The 25005-nt window shown below is 61.5% G+C and overlaps 1 protein-coding gene across 1 annotated transcript in view; it reads left to right on the top strand.

Moving 5' to 3' along the window:
* Positions 1-23824, top strand: part of PPM1G (protein phosphatase, Mg2+/Mn2+ dependent 1G) — a 28473-nt gene extending 4649 nt beyond the window's left edge. Inside the window, exons 2-10 of the mRNA XM_082048337.1 lie at positions 5826-5895; positions 14292-14377; positions 15789-15921; positions 19110-19579; positions 20007-20144; positions 20815-21049; positions 22205-22334; positions 22459-22561; positions 23145-23824. Coding sequence (XP_081904463.1) covers positions 5826-5895; positions 14292-14377; positions 15789-15921; positions 19110-19579; positions 20007-20144; positions 20815-21049; positions 22205-22334; positions 22459-22561; positions 23145-23348 — 1569 coding nt within the window. The 3' untranslated portion in view covers positions 23349-23824. The remainder of the gene's footprint in view (positions 1-5825; positions 5896-14291; positions 14378-15788; positions 15922-19109; positions 19580-20006; positions 20145-20814; positions 21050-22204; positions 22335-22458; positions 22562-23144) is intronic.
* The last annotated feature ends 1181 nt before the right edge of the window (positions 23825-25005 follow it).

Below are 25005 nucleotides of genomic sequence, written 5' to 3'. Positions count from 1 at the left end.
CTCTGGGGTGCTGGGGTGACACCAGCCCTGTCACCGCCAGCCGCTGCTCTCTGGGGTGCTGGGGTGACACCAGCCCTGTCACCGCCAGCCACTGCTCTCTGGGGTGCTGGGGTGACACCAGCCCTGTCACCGCCAGCCGCTGCTCTCTGGGGTGCTGGGGTGACACCAGCCCTGTCACCGCCAGCCACTGCTCTCTGGGGTGCTGGGGGTGACACCAGCCTGTCACAGCCAGCCGGCTGCTCTCTGGGGTGCTGGGGGTGACACCAGCCCTGTCACCGCCAGCCACTGCTCTCTGGGGTGCTGGGGGTGACACCAGCCCTGTCACCGCCAGCCACTGCTCTCTGGGGTGCTGGGGGTGACACCAGCCCTGTCACCACCAGCCGGCTGCTCTCCGGGGTGCTGGGGGTGACACCAGCCCGTCACAGCCAGCCGGCTGTGCTCCGGGGTGCTGGGGACACGGGGGTGACACCAGCCCGTCACAGCCAGCCGGCTGCGCTCCGGGGTGCTGGGGACACGGGGGTGGCACCAGCCCGTCACAGCCAGCCGGCTGCGCTCCGGGGTGCTGGGGACACGGGGTGGCACCAGGGGTGACAGCACCCGCCGGAGCGGTGCCGAGCTGGCGAGCGGTGGTGCTGCGCAGAGCCAGCGCAGACGCGTGTTGCTGCGGGCTCCGCGTCTCCTCCCGCAGCCTTTGCGTTACCTGCTCTGAGTGAACTGCTGCTCAGTCCCCTGGGACTTACCCAGTTACTTCGTTGTGGTTTTGCCATCTCACTCACTTCTGTAAATGCTCTGAATAGTGAGCATAAAAATGCTGGTTCTTATTTTCATTCGCTGTTTCCAGCAAGCTCTCTGGTTAAATTTCCTACGGTATAATTCAGAGTAATTTTTTTCGTTCTGAACTATGATTTAATCTGCCTGTTCAGACACGGTTTCCATCACATTGTCAGGAGTTTCCTTGCACTGAGTGCAGCACAGACCCAGAAGCTCGCTCTGTCTGTTCTCCTCAGCACTCGGGGCTCGGGGGGCTCCGCAGGGGGGCTGGCCCTGGCGCTGCGGGTCCGTCCAGCGCTTCGGCCCTGGCAGGAGGCGCAGCGTTCGGGGGCGGCTGCAGCGCCTTTGACTTCTAAGGTGATGAACTCGAACCACGGCAGAGAGACTAGAGAGCACTGGTTAAAATAGCACGATTGCTCTTGCAAAAGCCTGTGAGGTGCGGTCAGGGTGTAAGCTGGTGGGTAAGGGCTTGAACTTAAAGGAATCTTGCGAGATTAGTGGGGCAGGAGGAGGGTTTTGGGAGAGCGATTCACCCCATCCATGGTTTAGGAGAGAGGTTCAGTCCATCCATGGTTTAGGAGAGAGGATCAGTCCATCCATGGTTTAGGAGAGAGGTTCAGCCCACCCGTGGTTTAGGAGAGAGGTTCAGCCCACCCGTGGTTTAGGAGAGAGGTTTAGCCCACCCGTGGTTTAGGAGAGAGGTTCAGTCCATCCATGGTTTAGGAGAGAGGATCAGTCCATCCATGGTTTAGGAGAGAGGTTCAGCCCGTCCATGGTTTAGGAGAGAGGTTCAGCTCATCTCTGGTTTAGGAGAGAGGTTCAGCCCGTCTGTGGTTTAGGAGAGAGGTTCAGCCCACCTGTGGTTTAGGAGAGAGGTTCAGCTTATCTCTGGTTTAGGAGAGAGGTTCAGCCCACCCGTGGTTTAGGAGAGAGGTTCAGTCCATCCATGGTTTAGGAGAGAGGATCAGTCCATCCATGGTTTAGGAGAGAGGTTCAGCCCGTCCATGGTTTAGGAGAGAGGTTCAGCTCATCTCTGGTTTAGGAGAGAGGTTCAGCCCGTCTGTGGTTTAGGAGAGAGGTTCAGCCCACCTGTGGTTTAGGAGAGAGGTTCAGCTTATCTCTGGTTTAGGAGAGAGGTTCAGCCCACCCGTGGTTTAGGAGAGAGGTTCAGTCCATCCATGGTTTAGGAGAGAGGATCAGTCCATCCATGGTTTAGGAGAGAGGTTCAGCCCGTCCATGGTTTAGGAGAGAGGTTCAGCCCACCCGTGGTTTAGGAGAGAGGTTCAGCCCACCCGTGGTTTAGGAGAGAGGTTCAGCCCACCCGTGGTTTAGGAGAGAGGTTCAGCTCATCTCTGGTTTAGGAGAGAGGTTCAGCCCACCCGTGGTTTAGGAGAGAGGTTCAGCCCACCCGTGGTTTAGGAGAGAGGTTCAGCCCACCCGCGGTTTAGGAGAGAGGTTCAGCCCATCTCTGGTTTAGGAGAGAGGTTCAGCTCATCTCTGGTTTAGGAGAGAGGTTCAGCTCATCTCTGGTTTAGGAGAGAGGTTCAGCTCATCTCTGGTTTAGGAGAGAGGTTCAGCTCATCTCTGGTTTAGGAGAGAGGTTCAGCCCGTCTGTGGTTTAGGAGAGAGGTTCAGCTCGTCCGTGGTTTAGGAGAGAGGTTCAGCCCGTCCGTGGTTTAGGAGAGAGGTTCAGCCCACCTGTGGTTTAGGAGAGAGGTTCAGCTTATCTCTGGTTTAGGAGAGAGGTTCAGCCCGTCCGTGGTTTAGGAGAGAGGTTCAGCCCACCCGTGGTTTAGGAGAGAGGTTCAGCCCGTCCGTGGTTTAGGAGAGAGGTTCAGCCCATCTGTGGTTTAGGAGAGAGGTTCAGCTTATCTCTGGTTTAGGAGAGAGGTTCAGGCCGTTCCGTGGTTTAGGAGAAAGGTTCAGCTTATCTCTGGTTTAGGAGAGAGGTTCAGCCCACCCGTGGTTTAGGAGAGAGGTTCAGCCCACCCGTGGTTTAGGAGAGAGGTTCAGCTTATCTCTGGTTTAGGAGAGAGGTTCAGCCCGTCTGTGGTTTAGGAGAGAGGTTCAGCTCATCTCTGGTTTAGGAGAGAGGTTCAGCCCGTCTGTGGTTTAGGAGAGAGGTTCAGCCCACCCGTGGTTTAGGAGAGAGGTTCAGCTCATCTCTGGTTTAGGAGAGAGGTTCAGCCCGTCTGTGGTTTAGGAGAGAGGTTCAGCCCACCCGTGGTTTAGGAGAGAGGTTCAGCCCACCTGTGGTTTAGGAGAGAGGTTCAGCTTATCTCTGGTTTAGGAGAGAGGTTCAGCCCACCCGTGGTTTAGGAGAGAGGTTCAGCCCACCCGTGGTTTAGGAGAGAGGTTCAGCCCACCCGTGGTTTAGGAGAGAGGTTCAGCCCACCTGTGGTTTAGGAGAGAGGTTCAGCCCATCCGTGGTTTAGGAGAGAGGTTCAGCCCACCCGTGGTTTAGGAGAGAGGTTCAGCCCACCCGTGGTTTAGGAGAGAGGTTCAGCTCATCTCTGGTTTAGGAGAGAGGTTCAGCCCATCCGTGGTTTAGGAGAGAGGTTCAGCCCACCCGTGGTTTAGGAGAGAGGTTCAGCCCACCTGTGGTTTAGGAGAGAGGTTCAGCTCATCTCTGGTTTAGGAGAGAGGTTCAGCCCACCCGTGGTTTAGGAGAGAGGTTCAGCCCACCCGTGGTTTAGGAGAGAGGTTCAGCCCACCCGTGGTTTAGGAGAGAGGTTCAGCTCATCTCTGGTTTAGGAGAGAGGTTCAGCCCACCCGTGGTTTAGGAGAGAGGTTCAGCCCACCCGTGGTTTAGGAGAGAGGTTCAGCCCACCTGTGGTTTAGGAGAGAGGTTCAGCTCATCTCTGGTTTAGGAGAGAGGTTCAGCCCGTCTGTGGTTTAGGAGAGAGGTTCAGCCCACCCGTGGTTTAGGAGAGAGGTTCAGCCCACCCGTGGTTTAGGAGAGAGGTTCAGCTCATCTCTGGTTTAGGAGAGAGGTTCAGCCCACCCGTGGTTTAGGAGAGAGGTTCAGCTCATCTCTGGTTTAGGAGAGAGGTTCAGCCCACCCGTGGTTTAGGAGAGAGGTTCAGCCCACCCGTGGTTTAGGAGAGAGGTTCAGCTCATCTCTGGTTTAGGAGAGAGGTTCAGCTCATCTCTGGTTTAGGAGAGAGGTTCAGCTCGTCTCTGGTTTAGGAGAGAGGTTCAGCCCATCTCTGGTTTAGGAGAGAGGTTCAGCTCATCTCTGGTTTAGGAGAGAGGTTCAGCCCATCTCTGGTTTAGGAGAGAGGTTCAGCTCGTCTCTGGTTTAGGAGAGAGGTTCAGCTCATCTCTGGTTTAGGAGAGAGGTTCAGCCCACCCGTGGTTTAGGAGGGAGGTTCAGCCCGTCGCCCGTTCCAGGTTTGCGCTGCCCCAGCCTGGTTCGGTTGCTCACCTGTGGGCTGGAGCGGTCGGGCCCCCTGTGGAGTCTGGGTGGTGCCACCTTCACCGCCCGCTCTGGGAGAGTTGAGGAGAGGAGGTGGCTGTGCGCAGCTCGGTGCTGCTGTTCGTGGGCTGGGAGCGCGCAGGGAACGGCTGGGCGCAGTTTGATTGAAGCCTGCGGCGCCCCGGGCCGCCCCTTCCCTCCAGCCTGCCCCGCAGATCCTGCGAGGTCCCGGACGGTTGTCTTGCCTGAGGTGGTGCCGGGGTTTGCACTGTACGATGGGGGCTTTGGGGCTTGCTCTGCCGGTTGCCTGGTTGCTTGTCCGTGGCTACGCTGCTGAACCGGCACTGAGAGGGGCCAGCGCTGGCCGGGCACAGGGCAGCACAGGGTCACAGGGCGGTTTGGGTGGGAGGGACCTTCCCGGCTCCCCAGCCCCCTGCCATAGCAGGGACATCTGCACCAGCTCAGGCTGCTCGGAGCCCCGTCCAGCCTGGCCTGGGGTGTCCCCAGGGACAGGACAGTGCCATGCTGGAGCGTCCCACGTGCCCAGAAGTGCAGGAAGGAGCCTCTGTCCCAGGAGGTTTTCCAGCCCGGTTGGTTGTTCCCGCGGGACGTGGTGACCGTGTCCTGCCTGTCGCCGGGCTGGTGGCACAGGCACCGCTGCCGGCTGGGACCGAGTTCACCCTGGCGAGCAGAGGCAAGGCCTGCGGCTGGTTGAAGTCGTGAGGTCCAGAGGCCCCGTGTTGGACGTCTGGCTTCATCACTGGCTTTTCTTTTTGTGTGGCTCTTGTTTGGCAAGAGTGGGGCAGAGCATTGGTAGGAGCAGCCAGACCCTACCGGTGACCCCGAGCCGGCTGCATTTGTCTGTGTGGGAAGCGGCTTGCATACTGGTACCAGTTTAACTTGTATTTCCGTAGTTAACGCTCAGCTGGAGAGTCCTCCGCCAAGGCACCGGTTTGTGCAACGGAGCACAGCTTGGTGCCTTGTGTTCCTTACGGACTGAGCTGCTGCGGTGACACGGGCTTCACGGGTACCCCGAGCACAGGGCTGGTTCTGCTGAGCCTCACGGGTACCCCGAGCACAGGGCTGGTTCTGCTGAGCCTCACGGGTACCCCGAGCACAGGGCTGGTTCTGCTGAGCCTCACGGGTACCCCGAGCACAGGGCTGGTTCTGCTGAGCCTCACGGGTACCCCGAGCACAGGGCTGGTTCTGCTGAGCCTCACGGGTACCCCGAGCACAGGGCTGGTTCTGCTGAGCCTCACGGGTACCCCGAGCACGGGGGCCGGTTCTCCCCAGCACAGGGGCCGGTTCTCCCCAGCACAGGGGCCGGTTCTCCCCAGCCCGGCCATGTCTGGAGTTGTACCACGGTCTGGAGGGGTTTCCAGCCCGGCCGCTGGTGCGCAGGGTGGTTCCTGCTCCAGCACAGAGCACCGCAGCGTTACAGGTCCCTGCCCCTCTTTGGGGACGGATGCTCACCACGTGAGCTTTCGGGGATGTGGGAGGTTTTCTGACCGCTCTGGCTGTCCCTCCGGATTTGAGAATGCCGTGTCGGTGCCGATAGCCTCCCTGCTCCCTTCTCCCTCTTTCTGCAGGGTCCAGTGCAGCCCGTGTCATTCCAGGCTTCTGCTCTCTCTTTCAGGACGCGCACAACTGCATCCCCGAGCTGGACAGTGAAACAGCCATGTTCTCGGTCTACGACGGACACGGAGGTAACTGCGTCCCCCCCTCTCACCAGGGCCCTTCAGAGCTGCTCCGGCAGTGTCTGTCTGTCCTTGGGAATCGGGCTCCTCCTGGGACACGTTTCCTTTGGTAGATATCATCAGCTAAGGTTCCGAACCTTCCTCGGGGTTTCCAGGAGGAAGGTCATGGGTTAACAGGAAATCGAAATGAGATTTGTGTTCTGTCTTTGAAAACTTTTGGAATGGCTGTTTTTGTGGTGGATGAGCTGGACGGGGTCGCCGCGGCAGTGACTGCATGAGCCCAGACCGCAGGTCGAGTCTGGTCAGTGTGTTCTGGTGGCTGCGGAACCGCCTGGCGAGGGGAGGGGCAGAGGGTTCCCTGACACCCTCCCGGCCCCACGCACGGGCTCCCGGGGCTGCGGTTGCAGCCGTTCATCTTACACGTGCTCGAGCCTTCTTGATGGACTCTTCGGGAATTGGTCTGATTGCGTTTTAAACCAGATTTATGTGTTTGGTGTTTATTTGTGTAGGATCTTTTGTATAGAACTTAATTTATTATTTGAAAAAAGGCTTTGACCTGAATCTGCTGCCTGATAATTTCGCGGCAATGCCCCCAGCGCTCATGAGGAGTTAGTAAGTAATCACTGCGTTAGCACGCTTCACTTTCAGCAGCTTGGACTCGGTGTCCTTTCTTCCAGTCAGAAGAGCCCTGGACTAGTCTCTGCTGCGCAGGGTCTGTGTGGTTAAACACCCGTGTTTGTTGTATGAAACACACGTTGCGCCGTGGGTCGTGCTGGGGATTCCGCGCGGGCGATGGGGCGCCGGGGCCGCGGGGCTCGTCGGGCTGCGGTGCCGGCCGTGCCGCGGGCTCCGCCGCCCCGGTTGCACTCGTCCCGGATCTGCGCCTCTGCCCGTGTCCGGGCTGCACACACACCCCGAGTTTGTTCTCACAGGCGTGTTTCTGCTTTATTCTCTGTTCTTTTTGTAACGCTTCCTAACGTCGTGTTTGCCGGTTTGATGTAAAGCCGACATTTCAGAACTCTGTCTCCAGTTTCTTCCAGATCTTTCCTAAGCAGTAACAGACGGATTTGAGTCCATCCAATGTACACATGGAGGTTCTTGTTTTTATCGGTGAGGAATCTCATCTGCCAGTATCACGTGAAATCACAAGATCTTGCTCTTGACGCCTCATTTTGTAAGTTATTTTAGTGTTGATGACCCGGGATGATCCATCGCTTCCCACTGCCCTCTTTTCAGATGGTTTGTGTCGGTGTTGAACACCGCGGGTCTCCGCGGAGCCGCAGCCATCCCCTGTCCTGGAACCCTCTGCTCCTCTCACACCTGGCTCCTTCTCCCGGGGCAGCTACTGTGGAAAACACTTGGTGGTGTATTTGAAAGCTCCTTGGAGATCTGTGTGGAGTAGATTGACTAAACTGCCCATCTCCTCCTGCTCGAGGACCCTCTGAGCACACACTGACTAGTTGGTGACATTCTCTGCGTGTTTAACCTCTGCCCATCCCACTGTGTGTGTCCATGGACCTGCTAATTCCGTTTATTGCCATTTCTGCAGCGTGCTGTGTTCACGTACCAGGTGTGCTGCTCTGGAGCTGTGAGCCCAGGTTCCACCGCTCTCCGAGGGTGTGCTGCTCTGGAGCGCTGTGAGCTCAGGTTCCACCGCTCTCCGAGGGTGTGCTGCTCTGGAGCGCTGTGAGCCCAGGTTCCACCGCTCTCCGAGGGTGTGCTGTGTGGAGTGCTGTGAGCCCAGGTTCCACCGCTCTCCGAGGGTGTGCTGTGTGGAGTGCTGTGAGCCCAGGTTCCACCGCTCTCCGAGGGTGTGCTGCTCTGGAGCGCTGTGAGCCCAGGTTCCACCGCTCTCCGAGGGTGTGCTGCTCTGGAGCTGTGAGCCCAGGTTCCACCGCTCTCAAGGGTGTGCTGCTCTGGAGCTGTGAGCCCAGGTTCCACCGCTCTCGAGGGTGTGCTGCTCTGGAGCTGTGAGCCCAGGTTCCACCGCTCTCCGAGGGTGTGCTGCTCTGGAGCTGTGAGCTCAGGTTCCACCGCTCTCCGAGGGTGTGCTGCTCTGGAGCTGTGAGCCCAGGTTCCACCGCTCTCCGAGGGTGTGCTGCTCTGGAGCTGTGAGCCCAGGTTCCACCGCTCTCCGAGGGTGTGCTGCTCTGGAGCGCTGTGAGCTCAGGTTCCACCGCTCTCCGAGGGTGTGCTGCTCTGGAGCTGTGAGCCCAGGTTCCACCGCTCTCCGAGGGTGTGCTGCTCTGGAGCTGTGAGCCCAGGTTCCACCGCTCTCCGAGGGTGTGCTGCTCTAGAGCTGTGAGCCCAGGTTCCACCACTCTCCGAGGGTGTGCTGCTCTGGAGCTGTGAGCCCAGGTTCCACCGCTCTCCGAGGGTGTGCTGCTCTAGAGCTGTGAGCCCAGGTTCCACCACTCTCCGAGGGTGTGCTGCTCTGGAGCTGTGAGCCCAGGTTCCACCGCTCTCCGAGGGTGTGCTGCTCTGGAGCTGTGAGCCCAGGTTCCACCGCTCTCCGAGGGTGTGCTGCTCTGGAGCGCTGTGAGCCCAGGTTCCACCGCTCTCCGAGGGTGTGCTGTGTGGAGCTGTGAGCCCAGGTTCCACCGCTCTCGAGGGTGTGCTGCTCTGGAGCTGTGAGCCCAGGTTCCACCGCTCTCCGAGGGTGTGCTGCTCTGGAGCTGTGAGCCCAGGTTCCACCGCTCTCCGAGGGTGTGCTGCTCTGGAGCTGTGAGCCCAGGTTCCACCGCTCTCCGAGGGTGTGCTGCTCTGGAGCTGTGAGCCCAGGTTCCACCGCTCTCCGAGGGTGTGCTGCTCTAGAGCTGTGAGCTCAGGTTCCACCGCTCTCCGAGGGTGTGCTGCTCTGGAGCTGTGAGCCCAGGTTCCACCGCTCTCCGAGGGTGTGCTGCTCTGGAGCTGTGAGCCCAGGTTCCACCGCTCTCCGAGGGTGTGCTGCTCTGGAGCTGTGAGCCCAGGTTCCACCGCTCTCCGAGGGTGTGCTGCTCTGGAGCTGTGAGCCCAGGTTCCACCGCTCTCCGAGGGTGTGCTGCTCTGGAGCTGTGAGCCCAGGTTCCACCGCTCTCCGAGGGTGTGCTGCTCTAGAGCTGTGAGCTCAGGTTCCACCGCTCTCCGAGGGTGTGCTGCTCTGGAGCTGTGAGCCCAGGTTCCACCGCTCTCCGAGGGTGTGCTGCTCTGGAGCTGTGAGCCCAGGTTCCACCGCTCTCCGAGGGTGTGCTGCTCTGGAGCTGTGAGCCCAGGTTCCACCGCTCTCCGAGGGTGTGCTGCTCTGGAGCTGTGAGCCCAGGTTCCACCGCTCTCCGAGGGTGTGCTGCTCTGGAGCTGTGAGCCCAGGTTCCACCGCTCTCCGAGGGTGTGCTGTCTGGAGCGCTGTGGACACGCTCGCGGTGTGGCCGGCAGGAGGGTCTGGTCCATGTGTGGCTTTCACAAGGGCTCTGGGCACGCTCGTGGTGTTCCTGCCAGTGAGCGCCGAGGGAATGTGTTTGTATTGTATAATGCAGTGGGAAGGACTCGAGACAGACATTGAGGAAGAGCAAAGCACCGGCACCGTTTTCTGACTCGTGTGTCAGGTTTCCAGGGGTGGAATCCACAGCTCTTCCTGCGCAACCCGTATCAGGAGGGATACGGACATAGTGAACCTGACTCGGGAGATAAACTGTTGTGTGATTTTATGGATGCATTACTTCTTTTAGGTGGAAGCAATTCTTCGGGTCTGTCCCACGTAAAATAAGGTCTTAGGGTGGGAATCTCTGTAAGCTTTATAGCTGCCTATACAAGGAATTAACGTATCTTTGATACCGTGCTCATCTATCAGCCTTGAACTCTCCAGCGAGCTTCCCGCTCCAGGCAGGGCGGGAGAAGTTCTTGCACTGTGTTCTGTGAAAAGGAGTGCCGGGTGGTTTTCCTCGTATCTGGCTTTCCGTTTCGCTCACCGGGCTCTTGCGCACGTTTCCCGTGGACAGGACTCCGGTGTCAGGACGCGGACCCAGCGTGTCTGAGCGGCCCCGGCTGCCGTCCCGCGGGGCGGCCGTGTGGGCAGTCACAGTATGTTTGGGATGGGAAGGGACCTCAGAAGCTCATCCAGTGCAATCCCTCTGGAGCAGGAACACCCAGATGAGGTTCCACAGGAAGGTGTCCAGGGGGTTGGAATGTCTGCAGAGAAGGAGACTCCACAACCCCCCTGGGCAGCCTGGGCCAGGCTCTGACACCCTCACCGGGAAGAAGTTCCTTCTCAAATTTAAGTGGAACCTTTTGTGTTCCAGTTTGAACCCATTACCCCTTGTCCTATCATTTTTTGCCACCGAGAAGAGCCTGGCTCCATCCTCATGGCACTCACCTTTTATATACTTACAGACATTAATAAGGTCCCCCCTTAGCCTCCTCTTCTCCAAACTAAAGAGCCCCAGCTCCCTCAGCCTTTCCTCACACGGGAGATGCTCCACTCCCTCCAGCATCTTGGTGGCTGCGCTGGACTCTCTCCAGCAGTTCCCTGTCCTGCTGGAACTGAGGGGCCACAACTGGACACAAGATTCCAGGTGTGGTCTCCCCAGGGCAGAGCAGAGGGGCAGGAGAACCTCTCTGACCTACTGGCCACCCCCTTCTAACCCACCCCAGGTACCATTGGCTTCCTGGCCACAAGGGCCCAGTGCTGGCTCATGGTCACCCTGCTGTCCCCAGGACCCCCAGGTCCCTTTCCCCTACACTGCTCTCTAATATGTAATCTCCCAACCTATACTGGACCCTGGGGTTGTTCCTGCCCAGATGCAGGACTCTACACTTGCCCTTGTTAAATCTCATCAGGTTATTCCCCGCCCAGCTCTCCAGCCTGTCCAGGTCTCTGATGGCAGCACAGCTCCCAGTGTCACCACTCCTCCCAGTTTAGTGTCACCAGCAAACTTGCTGATAGTGCTTTCAATTCTCTCATCCAAATTGTTAATGAATATATTGAATAATACCGGCCCCAGTACTGCCCCCTGAGGCACTGCACTAGATGCTGGCCTCAACTGGACTCCGCACCATTGACTACCACTCTCTGGCTTCTCTCCCTAAGCCAGTTTGCAACCCACCTCACTGCTCTATTGTCCAGACCACACCTCCTCAACTTAGCTGTGAGGATGCTGTGGAGACTGTGTCAAAGGCTTTGCTGAAGTCAAGGCAGACCACATCCACCGCTCTGCCATCATCCATCCACCTTGGTACATTCTCATAGAAGGCTATGAGGTTGGTCAAGCATGACCTACCCTTGGTAAAGCCATGCTGACTGCCCCTAATAACCCTCTTATCCTTGATATGCCTTGAGATGGCACCAAGGAGAAGCCGTTCCATTACTTTCCCAGGGACAGAGGTGAGGCTGACCGGTCTGACCTCTGGTCACCCTCCGGTCACCCTCCGGTCACCCTCCGCTCCCGTGCGCCTCAGCCGCTGCTTTTCACCTCCCTGTCACCGGGTCCCCACTGACACGCGCTCCCCCTTTCCGGAGGTCAGCGCTGTCACAGCAGGTTTCCTTTCTCCTCCTCCCAGGGTGTTCCATTTGAACACAAGCCCTGTTGTCATTCTCCCGGTCCGCGTGCGGAGCGATGGGTCTCTCCCCTCTGATCTGCCTTCGCTCTGCCACCCTCTCACTGTCTCAGGGTGCGACTTCATACTCGGGTCCTAAAACTTTTCCTCTTTTGGCATAGTGTTCCAGTCCATAGTGATCCTGTGGTATTCGTTGTTAGCTAGTTTATTTGACTCTGAGCTTGCTTTATTTTACATTCTAATGGTGTGTATGTGCCCAAATCTAGAGCAAATCTGGAGTGGGATCTGTGCTCAGCCCTGTGAGGACGAAGTGGGATGGGTTTGTGCATGTACGTGTGCTGGGAAGGATCTGATGTAGGAACCGGTGTCTTCGGAGGCCCTTTTGCTGCCCATGCCCGTGCTCACACGTGTCCGGACGCGGCCGACCCTGCCGGCTGTCCGGCAGCCTTGCCAGAGTGCCCGTGCAAACCGACTCGGTTCCCTGTTCCACCCGCATGCGGCTCCTGCCTTTAAACCCGAACCAGACGCGGTTCCGTGAGCGGCACCTGCCCGTGCAGAGACGTGCTCCGAGACCCCAGCTGCTGCGCTGCACCTTCCTGCCTGTCTATCGCACGCCCCGGAGCTCCGCGGCTCTTCCACAGACAAAAGCAGTCCCTTTCTATAATTTTTTAGGAACACAGAAGTATGCATTCTGGAGAATCCTCCAGACATTTATTTTTCACTGAATTCAGAGCTACACGTTACATATTTTACTTTAGCCTCCTGAAGACTGATGGGAGCAGCTCAGTGACCAGCTGCAGCGTGTGCTCCTGCCTGGTGTCCCACGCCTGCTGCCGTACGCTGATGGAGGCGGCTCAGTGACCAGCTGCAGCGTGTGCTCCTGCCTGGTGTCCCACGCCTGCTGCCGTACGCTGGTGGAGGCGGCTCAGTGACCAGCTGCAGCGTGTGCTCCTGCCTGGTGTCCCAGGAGCGTCCCGCAGAGCGTTCGGACCTGCCGGCCGCTTCCTCCCGCGGTGCAGCGCTGCGCCCTCGTTGTGCCGGCAGGCACGCTGCTCCGAGCAGCCCCTGCTCACGCCCCAGCTCATCGGCCCATCTGGAAGAACCGTCGCTGTTGTCATTCACTGCTCTATCTGTAATTTTCTCATAGGAATTGTGTTTTGGCTCTTCGATGTTGCAGTGTGGTCTGGAGGCAGACCTTCAGGAGCACAGACAAACAGCTTCCGACGCGGTTCCTTGTCCAGTTGGTAGCTGGCAGCTCTTTGTCCTATTCAGCATGTGCTGTCTTGGAAGTTTAACTTCTTAAACAGACTGCTCTCTTATATACATAGACAAATACGTAAGCTATATATAGTATATTATTAGAATATGTATGCAAGTTATATACCTTACCTAAATCTGTTGCATCAGAGTGTTTAGTTTTATTACCCCAAATCGTGGTATCTTTAAGAGTGGGTGTTGAGCTGGATTGGCAAGACCTGGTTCCATGTCAACGGACCTTAACTGTCTGTCCTTTTCATTGGTGATCTGCACAGGCTGCCGGTCACTTCTCTTCCTGCCGGGCCGGCTTGGTGTTGATTGCCTCTAATGGCAATGCAGGGGTCCCTCCTGGTGTCCCTTTCGTCGGTGTTCTGAGAGCACGGTCAGGGCAGAGCTCCGGCGCTTTGCTTGGGTCCGCAGCGCCGATGTTTCTGCAGCGCTGCTCTAACGGCGCCTGGTTTGCAAGGTTTCTGTTCTCTGTCAATGGCACTTGATCCCCTTCTGCAGCCGTGTTTGAAAAGTCCCGTGTCTGCTGATTCTGTCTATCTGTCTCTGAACTCTCGCCACCCCTTCGCTCCCCACCGCGTGCCCTCGGGCTCTCCCGTCGCTGCGCTGATGGTGGCAGCGTCGCCCGCTCGCGCTTCGCCCGCAGCTCCTGCTCCGCTTGCAGAGCTGTGCCCCGTGTGTCCCTGTGTCCCCCTCCCCGCGTGTGTCTGTGTGTCCCCGTCCCCGCGCAGCCTCTCCTGGTGGCAGAGGGAGCTGGGGCGCGCGGGCAGGGCCGTCCGTGCAGACGACGCCCCGCTCTCTCCGGCCAGCCGTGCACCGTTCAAGGCTGTCAGGCTGCTCGGGTGTGATTTCCCGTGGTGAACCCGTGCTGACTCCTCCTGGTCCCCCTCCTTTCCTCCGCGTGCTGGAGGTGACGTGCAGAACGAGCTGTTCCATCGCTCTCCCGGGTGAGGTGGGGCTCGCTGGCCTGTGGTTTTCTGGGTCGCCCTTCGTGCCCTTTTTGAGGACTGGGGTGGCGTTGGCTTTCTTCCAGTGCTCGGGCACCTCTCCCGGTCTCCACGGCCTTTCCAAGGTGCTGGAGAGCGGTTCAGCAGCCACGTCGGCTCCGTCGGCGCTCGCAGGTGCGTTCCGTGGGCCCACGCGGTTGTGGCTGGCCGGTTTGTGTCACCCATCTCTAGCCTGATCCTGCTTGGCCAAGGGCAAGTCTTCCTTTCGCCAGACGTTCTCACATCCAGTCTGGGATCCTCGTTACTTTTTGTGCCGATGACGCTCTGAGAGTGAGCTCGTGCTGACCAAACGCTTCCCTTTCCTCTGCTTGTTTATCCCTGTGTTCACGTGCAAAACAGAGCTTTCTAGGCAGGACGGCCTGAGCGCCCACAGGGCCCGTTCCCTGTCAGGAGGCTGGTGGCCGTGGCCGGAGCTGGTGGAGTTTGCTGGGTCCGCAGCGCGTCCCGCTGTGCTGGAGCTGTCGGGAGCTCCCAGCGCTGTCGCTGCCTGTCCCACGCTGGGTTCGTTCTGCTCTGTGTCCCAGGGTTTGCTGAGGAGCTCGGTTCTCAGGAGTGTGTTTGCTTCGGGCAGGACCAGCCTCTTTAACCGATTCTGCTCTCTTCCAGGAGAAGAAGTTGCCCTGTACTGTGCCAAGTATCTCCCTGAGATCATCAAAGACCAGAAGGCCTACAAGGAAGGCAAGCTGCAGAAGGTGAGCGTCTCGCCCTGCCCTGAGCACCGACGCAGGGAGGGCCCTGGCTGAGGTACCGAACTCCTGCGCAGGGCCCGGTCCCTCCGAGGCCTGTCTGCGTGGCTTCTGTTGCGCTTTCCCTCCTCGTTTCTAGGAGCTGATTGGTGTTGATTGCATTTTCAAAGACAAACCTCCTTCTGTTTTCCAGCTTTCTTTTATTTTCCCCCTCTTTTGAGTTTTCAGACTGGTTCCAGTCAGAGGCGTGGGCTGGTCCTGGGGGTGGTGTTGGTGGGTTGTTCTGTGGGCAGGGGTAGCTCTAGTGGAGGAGGTTCATGTCCCGTTCCCACTAGGCGACCCCCTGCTGCCGTTCTCCCCCGGCACTGATTTCCGAGGGGACGTGGCTGTCCCTGGGGGATCTGCGGAGCCTGCGGGAGGGGACGGCCGCGGACACCCAGACTGGGGACAGCCTAGAAAGCAAACCGGAACCAGTTTGTGGCTCATGCTCATGCCGAAGCACCCCAGTATCGTGTTTCCCCTATCCCATGATCTGGAAGATGCGGCAGAGCGTCCCCTCAGTGACACAGAGCCGGGACAGGGCTCGTGCTGCTCAGCAGTGCAGGGGGGTCTGGAGAGGCTGGAGGAACGGGGGCAGGAACACATGAGGCTCAGCCAGGGAAGGCGCAAAGTCCTGCCCTGGGAGGAGCCACCCCGGAGCACCGGTGCGTGCCACGAACCAGCAGCCTGCCCTCGCTGCAAAGGTGGCGAATGGTGTCCTGGGCTGCGCGAGTGTTATCAGGAGGGGCATGGAGGGGATGGTCCTTCCCCCTGCTCAGTGCTGGGCGCAGCGCTGGGCTCCCTGGTACAGGAGGGACATGGACAGACTGGAGAGAGCACAGCGAGGGGATGGAGGAACTGGGGGAACTGGGGCTGCTCAGCCTGGAGCGGGGATGGGGTGGGGTGGGATGGGATAGGGTGGGATGGGATAGGGTGGGATAGGGTGGGATGGGGTGGGGTGGGATCCAGGTGTGGAAGCACCTGCCGGAGGGAGGGCAGAGGGATCCTCTGCCAGGGGTGCCCAGAGATGGGACCAGAGGCCGTGGGCACAAACTGGCCCTGGGCGGGTCCCTCTGAACGTCGGGAAACGCTCTTTCAGTGTGAGGGTGACCCCGGGACAGGCCGCCCAGGGCCGTGCTGGGGTCCCCATCCCTGGAGCTCCTCAGGAGCCGCCTGGGCACGGCCCTGGGCAGCAGCTCTGGGTGTCCCTGCCGGCGCAGGGGCTGGATGAGGTGACCCCAGCGGTCCCCGCCGCCCTCAGCTGTTCTGTGATTCCGTGTGCCGCGCGGTCTGAAGAGACGCAATTGCCCAGCGTGACACACGGGCAGCCTGCGGGATGGTGAACTGTGCACGCTCTCATGTCTGTGTTCATACGTAGGCCCTGGAAGATGCTTTCTTAGCCATAGATGCCAAGCTCACCACTGAGGAGGTGATTAAAGAGCTCTCTCAGATGGCTGGGCGACCCCAGGAGGATGAAGACGAGAAGGAGAAAGTTGCTGATGAAGATGATGGTAAGTCAGATGCCACCGAACAGACAGGAGCAGCAGGACAGGGACGGGACCAGCTGGGCCAGGTCCCTTCAGCAGAAGGTTTCTGTCCGAAGTCCGAGTTGTCTCATCTGGAGTTGAAGGGCCAGCCCCGCGCTGTGTATCGCTGGTGCTGGCGAATTCTGATCCCCTGGGTGCCGTGATCCTGGTGTAACAAACCGCTCGGTTGCAGTTTTCCGTGGGGCTGGTCCATGGGGCACGGAGTCCTGGGTGCGTGAGGAGCCTCCCGGCCGTGGAGCGGTGACGTCCCGGCCGTGGAGCGGTGACGTCCCGGCCGTGGAGCGGTGACGTCCCAGTGTGGAGCGGTGACGTCCCGGTGTGGAGCGGTGACGTCCCGGCCGTGGAGCGGTGACGTCCGGCCGTGGAGCGGTGACGTCCCGGCCGTGGAGAGGTGACGTCCCGGCCGTGGAGCGGTGACGTCCCGGCCGTGGAGCGGTGACGTCCCGGTGTGGAGCGGTGACGTCCGGCCGTGGAGCGGTGACGTCCCGGCCGTGGAGCGGTGACGTCCCGGTGTGGAGCGGTGACGTCCCGGTGTGGAGCGGTGACGTCCCGGCCGTGGAGCGGTGACGTCCCGGTGTGGAGCGGTGACGTCCCGGCCGTGGAGCGGTGACGTCCCGGTGTGGAGCGGTGACGTCCCGGCCGTGGAGCGGTGACGTCCCGGTGTGGAGCGGTGACATCCCGGCCGTGGAGCGGTGACGTCCCGGTGTGGAGCGGTGACGTCCGGCCGTGGAGCGGTGATGTCCCGGTGTGGAGCGGTGACGTCCCGGTGTGGAGCGGTGATGTCCAGCCGTGGAGGGGTGACGTCCCAGGTGTGGAGCGGTGATGTCCGGCGGCGGAGCGGTGACGTCCCGCCTGCAGAGCGGTGACGTCTGGCTCCGGAGCGGTGATGTCCGGCTGCGGGGCGGTGATGTTCCCGGCTGTGGAGCAGTGGTGTTCCGGTGTGGAGCGGTGATGTCCCAGCTGTGGGGCAGTGATGTCCCAGTGTGGGGCGGTGATGTATGTCCGTCTGTGGAGCGGTGATGTCCCAGTGTGGGGCAGTGATGTATGTCCGTCTGTGGAGCGGTGGTGTCCCAGTGTGGAGCGGTGATATATGTCCGTCTGTGGAGCGGTGACGTCCCGGTGCGGAGCGGTGACATCCCGGTGTGGGGCGGTGGTGTCCCGGCTGTGGAGCGGTGGTGTCCCGGCTGTGGAGCGGTGGTGTCCCGGTGCGGGGCGGTGCTGTCCCCGGTGCGGGGCGGTGCTGTCCCCGGTGCGGGGCGGTGCTGTCCCGGTGCGGGGCGGTGCTGTCCCCGGTGCGGGGCGGTGCTGTCCCCGGTGCGGGGCGGTGCTGTCCCGGTGCGGGGCGGTGCTGTCCCCGGTGCGGGGCGGTGCTGTCCCCGGTGCGGGGCGGTGCTGTCCCCGGTGCGGGGCGGTGCTGTCCCCGGTGCGGGGCGGTGCTGTCCCGGTGCGGGGTGGTGCTGTCCCGGTGCGGGGCGGTGCTGTCCCAGCTGCGGGTGGGACGGGCTCTGGTCTCCAGCGGTTCTGAGCGTGCTGCTCACCAGCAGCGGGATCCCACGCACAGTCCGTGCGCTCTCGGCTCCGGGTGGGCTCGCTGGCCTCGGAGCTGGTGTGACGTGATTCCGTCACCCTGAGCGCTGTGTGCTCCGGAAATGCTGGGTTGTTTGCCCTCCTTCTCCAGCTGACAGGGACAAAGTGGGTTTTGCTTTGTTTGGCTGGGTTATCTTCTTTTTGCCCTGTACTTCCAGGAGTATTTGGGGTATGGGCGTTTCTTTTCCTTTTGGGATTAATTAGCAAAGAGAATTATAACCAAGGGTATGTCAGGAGGGAATGGTTGTCTTTAGCTCACAGCTTAGGGCAAGCCATCCTGGTTTCTGCCCAGCGTCCCCCTCGGGAGGTGCTGATGCCTGCCTGAGCTGTTCTGTGCTGTCCCAGCTGCTCGGGATCAACCGCTGAACCAAACCTTGTTCCCAGTTGCAGCATTAATGGGCAAATCCACCCGTGGCAGGGGCCGCTCTGCTTCCCACACAGCCTCGGACCAGCCTGCGCGTGTTACGCGCGCGGCGCTTTGCCGCCCGGCCTCACGGCCACGCAGCGGCTCTGTGCTGCTTCAGGGCACCCGGGGCCTTCCTGAGCCTGGCTTAAACCATCCGCAGCACAGACCTGCTCTGCTGAGCCCGGCTTAGACCCTCTGCAGCAGGGACCTGCTGTGCTGAGCCTGCCTTAAACCATCTGCAGCAGGGACCTGCTGTGTTGAGCCTGGCTTAACCCTGTGCAGCAGGGAGCTGCTGTGCTGAGCCTGGCTTAGATCCTGTGCAGCAGGAGCTGCTGTGCTGAGCCTGGCTTAGACCCTGTGCAGCAGGGACCTGCTGTGCTGAGCCTGGCTTAGACCCTCTGCAGCAGGGAGCTGCTGTGCTGAGCCTGGCTTAGACCCTGTGCAGCAGGGACCTGCTGTGCTGAGCCTGGCTTAGACCCTGTGCAGCAGGGACCTGCTGTGTTGAGCCTGGCTTAGACCCTCTGCAGCGGGGAGCTGCTGTGCTGAGCCTGGCTTAGAGCCTCTGCAGCAGGCAGCTGCTGTGCTGAGCCCGGCTTAGACCCTGTGCAGCAGGGAGCTGCTGTGCTGAGCCCGGCTTAGACCCTGTGCAGCAGGGAGCTGCTGTGCTGAGCCTGGCTTAGAGCCTCTGCAGCGGGGAGCTGCTGTGCTGAGCCTGGCTTAGACCCTGTGCAGCAGGGAGCTGCTGTGCTGAGCCTGGCTTAGACCCTCTGCAGCAGGGAGCTGCTGTGCTGAGCCTGGCTTAGACCCTCTGCAGCAGGGAGCTGCTGTGCTGAGCCTGGCTTAGACCCTCTGCAGCGGGGAGCTGCTGTGCTGAGCCTGGCTTAGACCCTCTGCAGCGGGAAGCTGCTGTGCTGAGCCTGGCTTAGACCCTCTGCAGCAGGAGCTGCTGTGCTGAGCCCGGCTTAGACCCTCTGCAGCAGGAGCTGCTGTGCTGAGCCCGGCTTAGACCCTCTGCAGCAGGAGCTGCTGTGCTGAGCCCGGCTTAGACCCTGTGCAGCAGGAGCTGCTGCCAGCCCAGCGGTGCTGCACGGCTGCTGTGCAGTGCCATGTCCTGCTTTCTCACCCTCTCTGTCCTCACCCCTCCCCTCTCCGTTTCTAGTGGATAACGAGGAAGCTGCTCTTCTGCATGAAGAAGCCACCATGACCATTGAGGAGCTTCTCACACGTTACGGACAAAACTGCACCAAGAACCTCAAAAGCAAGTCCTCGTCTCCAGCCGGGGACAGCGCTGCGGAGGGGACAGGCAAGCAGCATGATGGGGAGTCAAATATGAATGGAGAGGCTGAGCCGGGGGAGCTTCCCGACCACAAGGAGCGGAAGAACGGGAAGCCAGACGAAGAGATCACGGGTATTTCCTCCACCTCAGACAAAGCCAGCGCTGGAGGCAACAGCCCTGCTCTGCAGAAGCCTGAACTAGGCAAAGGTGACGAGGCCGTCACCTCTTCTACTGGGGAGGCCGGGCCCTCCTGCTCCTCTTCGGGAAAGCCCCAGCGCACAACCAAATCCAAATTTTTTGAGGACAGTGAGGATGAGTCAGATGAGGTTGAGGAAGAGGAGGAAGACAGTGAGGTAGGAAACAGCGCCGGGGCAGAGCGGCCTTCTGGCCGGCAGAACGCGTTGCTTACTGCGGTACTCGAGCTGCGGGCCTCTGGCTCATCCTAGGGCCGTCCTAGGAGCAGGTTTTCAGGCTGAGACATTGAGACCCATCTCATGGGAGTGTCGGGGGCTGTTCAGATAACGCTGGAGGAACGCGCCCGCATCTGCGCAGCGGCCGTAGCGCATCGCCCTCGGTCCCGCTGCATGCGCCAGCCCTCCATCCACTGTGGCCGCCGAAACCGGCTGCTCTGATGGTGACATCAGGCGTGGGGAGCGTACCAGGTCATCGCGCTCCCGTGGGGTGAATGTCACCTGTCCCCAGGGCGGAGGGACCAGCTGTCTGGGGAGGGCGCTGCACGTGTCCTGTGTGACGCCCGGTGCTCTCTCTTGTTTCTTGTAGGAATGCAGTGAAGATGAGGATGGTTACAGCAGTGAAGAGGCAGAGAATGAAGATGATGAAGATGACACTGAAGAAGCAGAGGAGGATGAGGATGAAGAGGAGGAGATGTTGTTACCAGGCATGGAGGGGAAAGAGGAGGTGCACACCCTGTTCTTGTGTTTGCGGCGTCGTGGAGCCAGGGGCATCGGGGGGGCCTCAGCAGGGAGTTGTTTCCGTTGAGATGGGATAAAGCGCCTCTTCGGCTCTGAGGCTGCGCGCGGCGGCCGGCAGCCCGGCTCTGCGCACGAGGCTGAGCGGCGGGGATGGATCTGCGGCGCTTGGGATCGGCAGAGGTGACCCCAGCGCTGGGGTTCTGGGCCCGGGAGCCGCTGTGGGGTTGGCGTGGGCGGCGCTGCGCGGAGCTGAGCTCGCCAGCCCGCGGCTGCGGCTCCTCAGCCCGTGGCGCTGCTGGCCGGCGCTGCAGCGACCCGGTGCTGGCAGCGGGGCCACGGTTTGCAAGGCGCCCACCTCTGTCTCGGAGGACGCCCTGGCTGGCAGCAAGGCTTCGCTGGAGCTGGGGCGCAGCAGACGTGCTGAGCACTGGAGACCCCCGGGCTGCTGGGACGGCCGCGTTGCCTGACCCTGGCTCGGGAACACGCTCCGGTGTGTCGGGCTTTTCTCCTTGTTCTGTGTGTGCTCGTGGGAAGAAGGAAGGAGACGCAGCACCTCGGGTTTGGGACGCTGCTGGGGCTGTGGCGACCGCGCTGTTCCCGTATGGCCTGACACGGAGCGGGAGAAAGGAGTCTCACCAAAGCCATTTCTCTCGCAGCCCGGCTCCGACAGTGGGACAACGGCGGTTGTGGCGCTGATCCGGGGCAAGCAGCTGATCGTGGCCAATGCCGGTGACTCCCGCTGCGTGGTGTCGGAAGGTGGCAAAGCTGTCGACATGTCCTATGACCACAAGCCGGAGGATGAGGTGGAGCTGGCCAGGATAAAGAACGCTGGTGGCAAGGTCACCATGGACGGGAGGGTGAACGGCGGCCTCAACCTCTCCAGGGCCATCGGTGAGCAAAGGGGCGAAGCTGGCGCGCCCGGCGGGTGCTGGGGACACGCGCGCTGCCAGCGCCCGCCTGCCGCTCCGCTCAAGGACCAGGTTTTGACTGGGCAATGCCTAGAACCTGTTCAGTATCTGGAGCGGTGAGATTTCAGTCAGAAAGCACCTCATATCAACCATCTCAAACCCAGACTGCTGGCTCTTGCACAGGCCTCTTCCCGTGGGGGCTGCGAAGGGCCTTGGAGTGCTGGCCCCGGGCCCTGTGTTCTGCGCCAGCCGTGCCCTTCAGCTGCGCGAGCTCCGTGCCCTGGCTGCAGCGCTCTGGGCAGCACCGGCTGCCGTTCCTGCTCGTCTCCTGGTCTCTTACGAGCGGTGTTGGCGTTACCGGTGGCTCAGGAAACCGGGCATGTCTGTCAGCAGCCAAACACGGTGCTGGTGGCTGTGGCCTGAGCAGGAGACGCGTGGGAGGCATTAAGGGTAGTGAATAACACTGAGAACGTGCTGGGAAATACGTGGAGAAGGGAAGGAACTGTCAGCAGCTCAGGGTGTGCCTGGAGAGTACCTGCAGAAATGATCATCCTGGGTAAAGAGATAAAGACACATTTAGGGCTCAAACTAGGAGCTTGTTTATCTAGGGAGACACCGGCATTTCCACCTGCTACTTTGCGGTGGCCACAGAAGTCCCTTCCTAGGATGTAATTCCAGATAAGGTGCTGGTCAGAGCTGTGGGTCGGTTTTCTGCAGTGAGCTTTGGCTGCTTGGGCACAGCAGCGGGATGTGGCCATTGCTCGGAAATACCCGAGCCAGCAGCCCGAGCACCTGTGTTAGCGCAGCAGAGCGAGGGCCGGGCCGAGCTGCGAATCTGCCCCGAGACGTGGGGCGGCTCGTCCCGCCAGCGCCGCCGGGGGTCCCCACCGGGGCCGCGGGGTCCCCACGGGGATGCTGGGCTGCGGCGCCCGGGGTCTGGGAAAGCCGCGCCTGGCTTGGGGCGCAGAGACGCCGAACTGGCAAAGGCACCTCTTGCCTCTCGCACGGTGACAGCGCGTTGGGTTCACCGGGGCCGGTGCCTTGAGCCGTGGCGGTTTGTGTGGATCGGCTGTGCGGCAGGAGCGCGGCTCCCGCGCCGCGGGCTCACGCAGAGCCGTCCTCCCCCTCTCCGCTGCAGGCGATCACTTCTACAAGCGCAACAAGAATCTCCCTCCGGAGGAACAGATGATCTCTGCTCTGCCTGACATCAAAGTGCTGACAATAAACGACGACCACGACTTCATGGTCATTGCCTGCGATGGGATCTGGTGAGTCGCGCGGGGCGGTTGGGTGTCTGCTCTGGTCGTTCTCTGGAGCCGGGTCCTGGGGAGGCCTGAAGGCCCCGGTGCCGCTCACCCCTGGCGTGACTGCTCCCTTTGCTGCCCTCTGCAGGAATGTGATGAGCAGCCAGGAAGTGGTGGATTTCATCCAGTCTAAGATCACCCAGAAGGACGAGAACGGAGTCCTGAGGCCGCTCTCCTCCATCGTAGAAGAGGTAAGGTCTGGAGCTTCACCGTCCGGCAGCGCGCAGCGCGTCTGCGCCCAGCGCGGCGCCCGCCCTGCCCCGCCCTGGTCCTGCCTGGCTCTGCCCCGCCCCGCCCTGCTCTGCCCCGCCCCGCCCTGCTCTGCCCCGCCCCGCCCCTGCCCTGACCCGCCCCGCCCCTGCCCTGACCCGCCCCGCCCCTGCCCTGCTCTGCCCCGCCCCGCCCTCCCCCTGCCTGCCCCCGCCCCGCCCCACCCTGCTCTGCCCCACCCCACCCCGCCCTCCATCGCCGTGTGCTCCGCACCGGGGAGCCTGGCAGCACACGGGCTGCACCGCTGGCTGGAACGGGAGCGGAGACGGCTCTGAGCTGGGAGCCGGTCCCTCCAGCGCCCCGGCCGGTGCTTCTGGCCGCCGGGCTGCTGCCAGGCCAGGGGAGTTTCTGGCCACGTCCGGAAGGCCAGGGCTGCTGAGGCTGTTCTGTGCGTGTCTGGCTGTGAGCGGCGTGTGAGCGCAGCCTGTTCTGGCCGCTGCCCGCCGCTAGACCGGGCCCGGTGTCTGTGCTCTGTGCTGACCTGTCCGCGCTGTCCCTCCTCAGCTGCTGGATCAGTGCTTGGCTCCAGACACCTCAGGGGACGGCACCGGCTGCGATAACATGACCTGCATCATCATCAGCTTCAAACCCCGTAACACACACCCGCCTGCTGACAGCGGGAAGCGGAAACTGGAGGACACGGCAGCGCCGGCAGCACCAGCAGAAGAGAACGGCGGTGACAGCAGCAAGAAGGCCAAGCTGGAATAGCAGAGCTCGCACGGGGACTTTGCTGTGCGCTCACCAGACTCTCGTTTCTTAAACATGCTGAACTCAAGACTCCAAAGTCTTGTCCTTTTTTAGCCTTAGCAGAGGCCTTGTTTGTCCATGTCCGGGGCGGGGGCGGGGGGCGGGTCTGGTTCTGAGGGCATGTCGCACCGTTCATGTGTAACCATTCCAGAGGGAGCCGCGGGCAGAGCCGCGGGAGCAGCGAGCGCAGGAGCCCGCGGGCAGGAGGATGTCCCCCCATTGTCTCCATGTGGTTGTTGCCATTTCTGTGCCTGTGAATTTCTGTTCAGAGGGAAGAACTTTTTCACCGTTGAGGTTTTTTTTAATCTGCACCCGATTATTTAAGGCCCTTTCTGTTCATATTTGTGAAACAATCCGGCTGTGGTGCTGCCACCACACCTTGTTCTGTTGTACACTTCAATCAGTACTTTTTTCAAACTAAAAGCCCAGAAAACGTAGCTGGTCCGTGGTCCTTGGTTCTTTCCTGGAGCAGTGGGGTGAGGAAGGTGGGATGGGGAGGAGAAGGTCTGCCCCTGGTGTTTCGGGTGCTGTGAGGGATGTGTCTGCAGCTCAGGAGCACCGGCCCCTCTGCAGCGCCGTCATAGGGCACCGGCCCCTCTGCAGCGCTGTCATAGGGCACCGGCCCCTCTGCAGCGCCGCTATAGGGCACCGGCCCCTCTGCAGCGCCGTCATAGGGCACCGGCCCCTCTGCAGCGCTGTCATAGGGCACCGGCCCCTCTGCAGCGCCGCTATAGGGCACCGGCCCCTCTGCAGCGCCGTTATAGGGCACCGGCCCCTCTGCAGCGCCGTCATAGGGCACCGGCCCCTCTGCAGCGCCGCTATAGGGCACCGGCCCCTCTGCAGCGCCGCTACAGGGCACCGGCCCCTCTGCAGCGCCTGCGGCCCCTGCATTGCCCTGGGGCGGCTCAGGTGAGGACGGTCTGTTCGCACAGAGCAGGAGACGCGGCTCTGGAGACAGTTGTGTCTGCTGAGGGGACGGGACCAGCCGTGTCCTGAGCCAGCGTGCTGCTGCGCCCGAACAGCTGCGGCCTCTCCCCAGAGCGGGACGAGGCGGCTCCTGCCCGGGACGCCGTAAAGCTCGAACAAGGTGCGTGAAGTCCCTGGGCTACAAACCACCGATGGGAACAGCGGCAGCTGCTCCCGCCCGGGGAGCAGCTCGGGTGGGGTGTGCGGGGCCAGGTCACCGGCACAGCCACCCGCGGCTGCCGGGGAACACGGGGCCGGGGCAGCTGCGCTGTGACCGTGTCCGGGGGCACCGGGGCCCGGCCGCGGGACCGGGGTCAGCACCGCCGGGCCTCGGAACCCTCCGCGGGCACCGCACCCGGGACGGGACGGGGCGTCCCGCTGCCGGCACCGCCGGGCGGGGTCGCTCCCCCGAGCGGGCAGCGGAGACCAGAGCGCGGGCGGGACCCGGGACCGTGTGCGGGACCGGCGGCCCCGACCCCGCCCGGCGGGTCCCGGTGCCGCTCGTCGGCCCCGCCCGTGCTGCTCCCCGCTCCTCCGGCCGGTCCCCGCGCTGCTCCCCGCTCGGCGGGGCCGGAGGCTCCGGGGCACGGCCGGAACCGCCCCGGCACCGTCCGCCACTCACCGAGCCGCCCTCGGCCCGGGCCTGGGAGGT

This window comes from Streptopelia decaocto (genome assembly GCF_964273445.1).
Source record: "Streptopelia decaocto genome assembly, chromosome: 3".
Classification (NCBI taxonomy): Eukaryota; Metazoa; Chordata; class Aves; order Columbiformes; family Columbidae; genus Streptopelia; species Streptopelia decaocto.
This window is presented reverse-complemented; position numbering and strand designations above follow the sequence as displayed.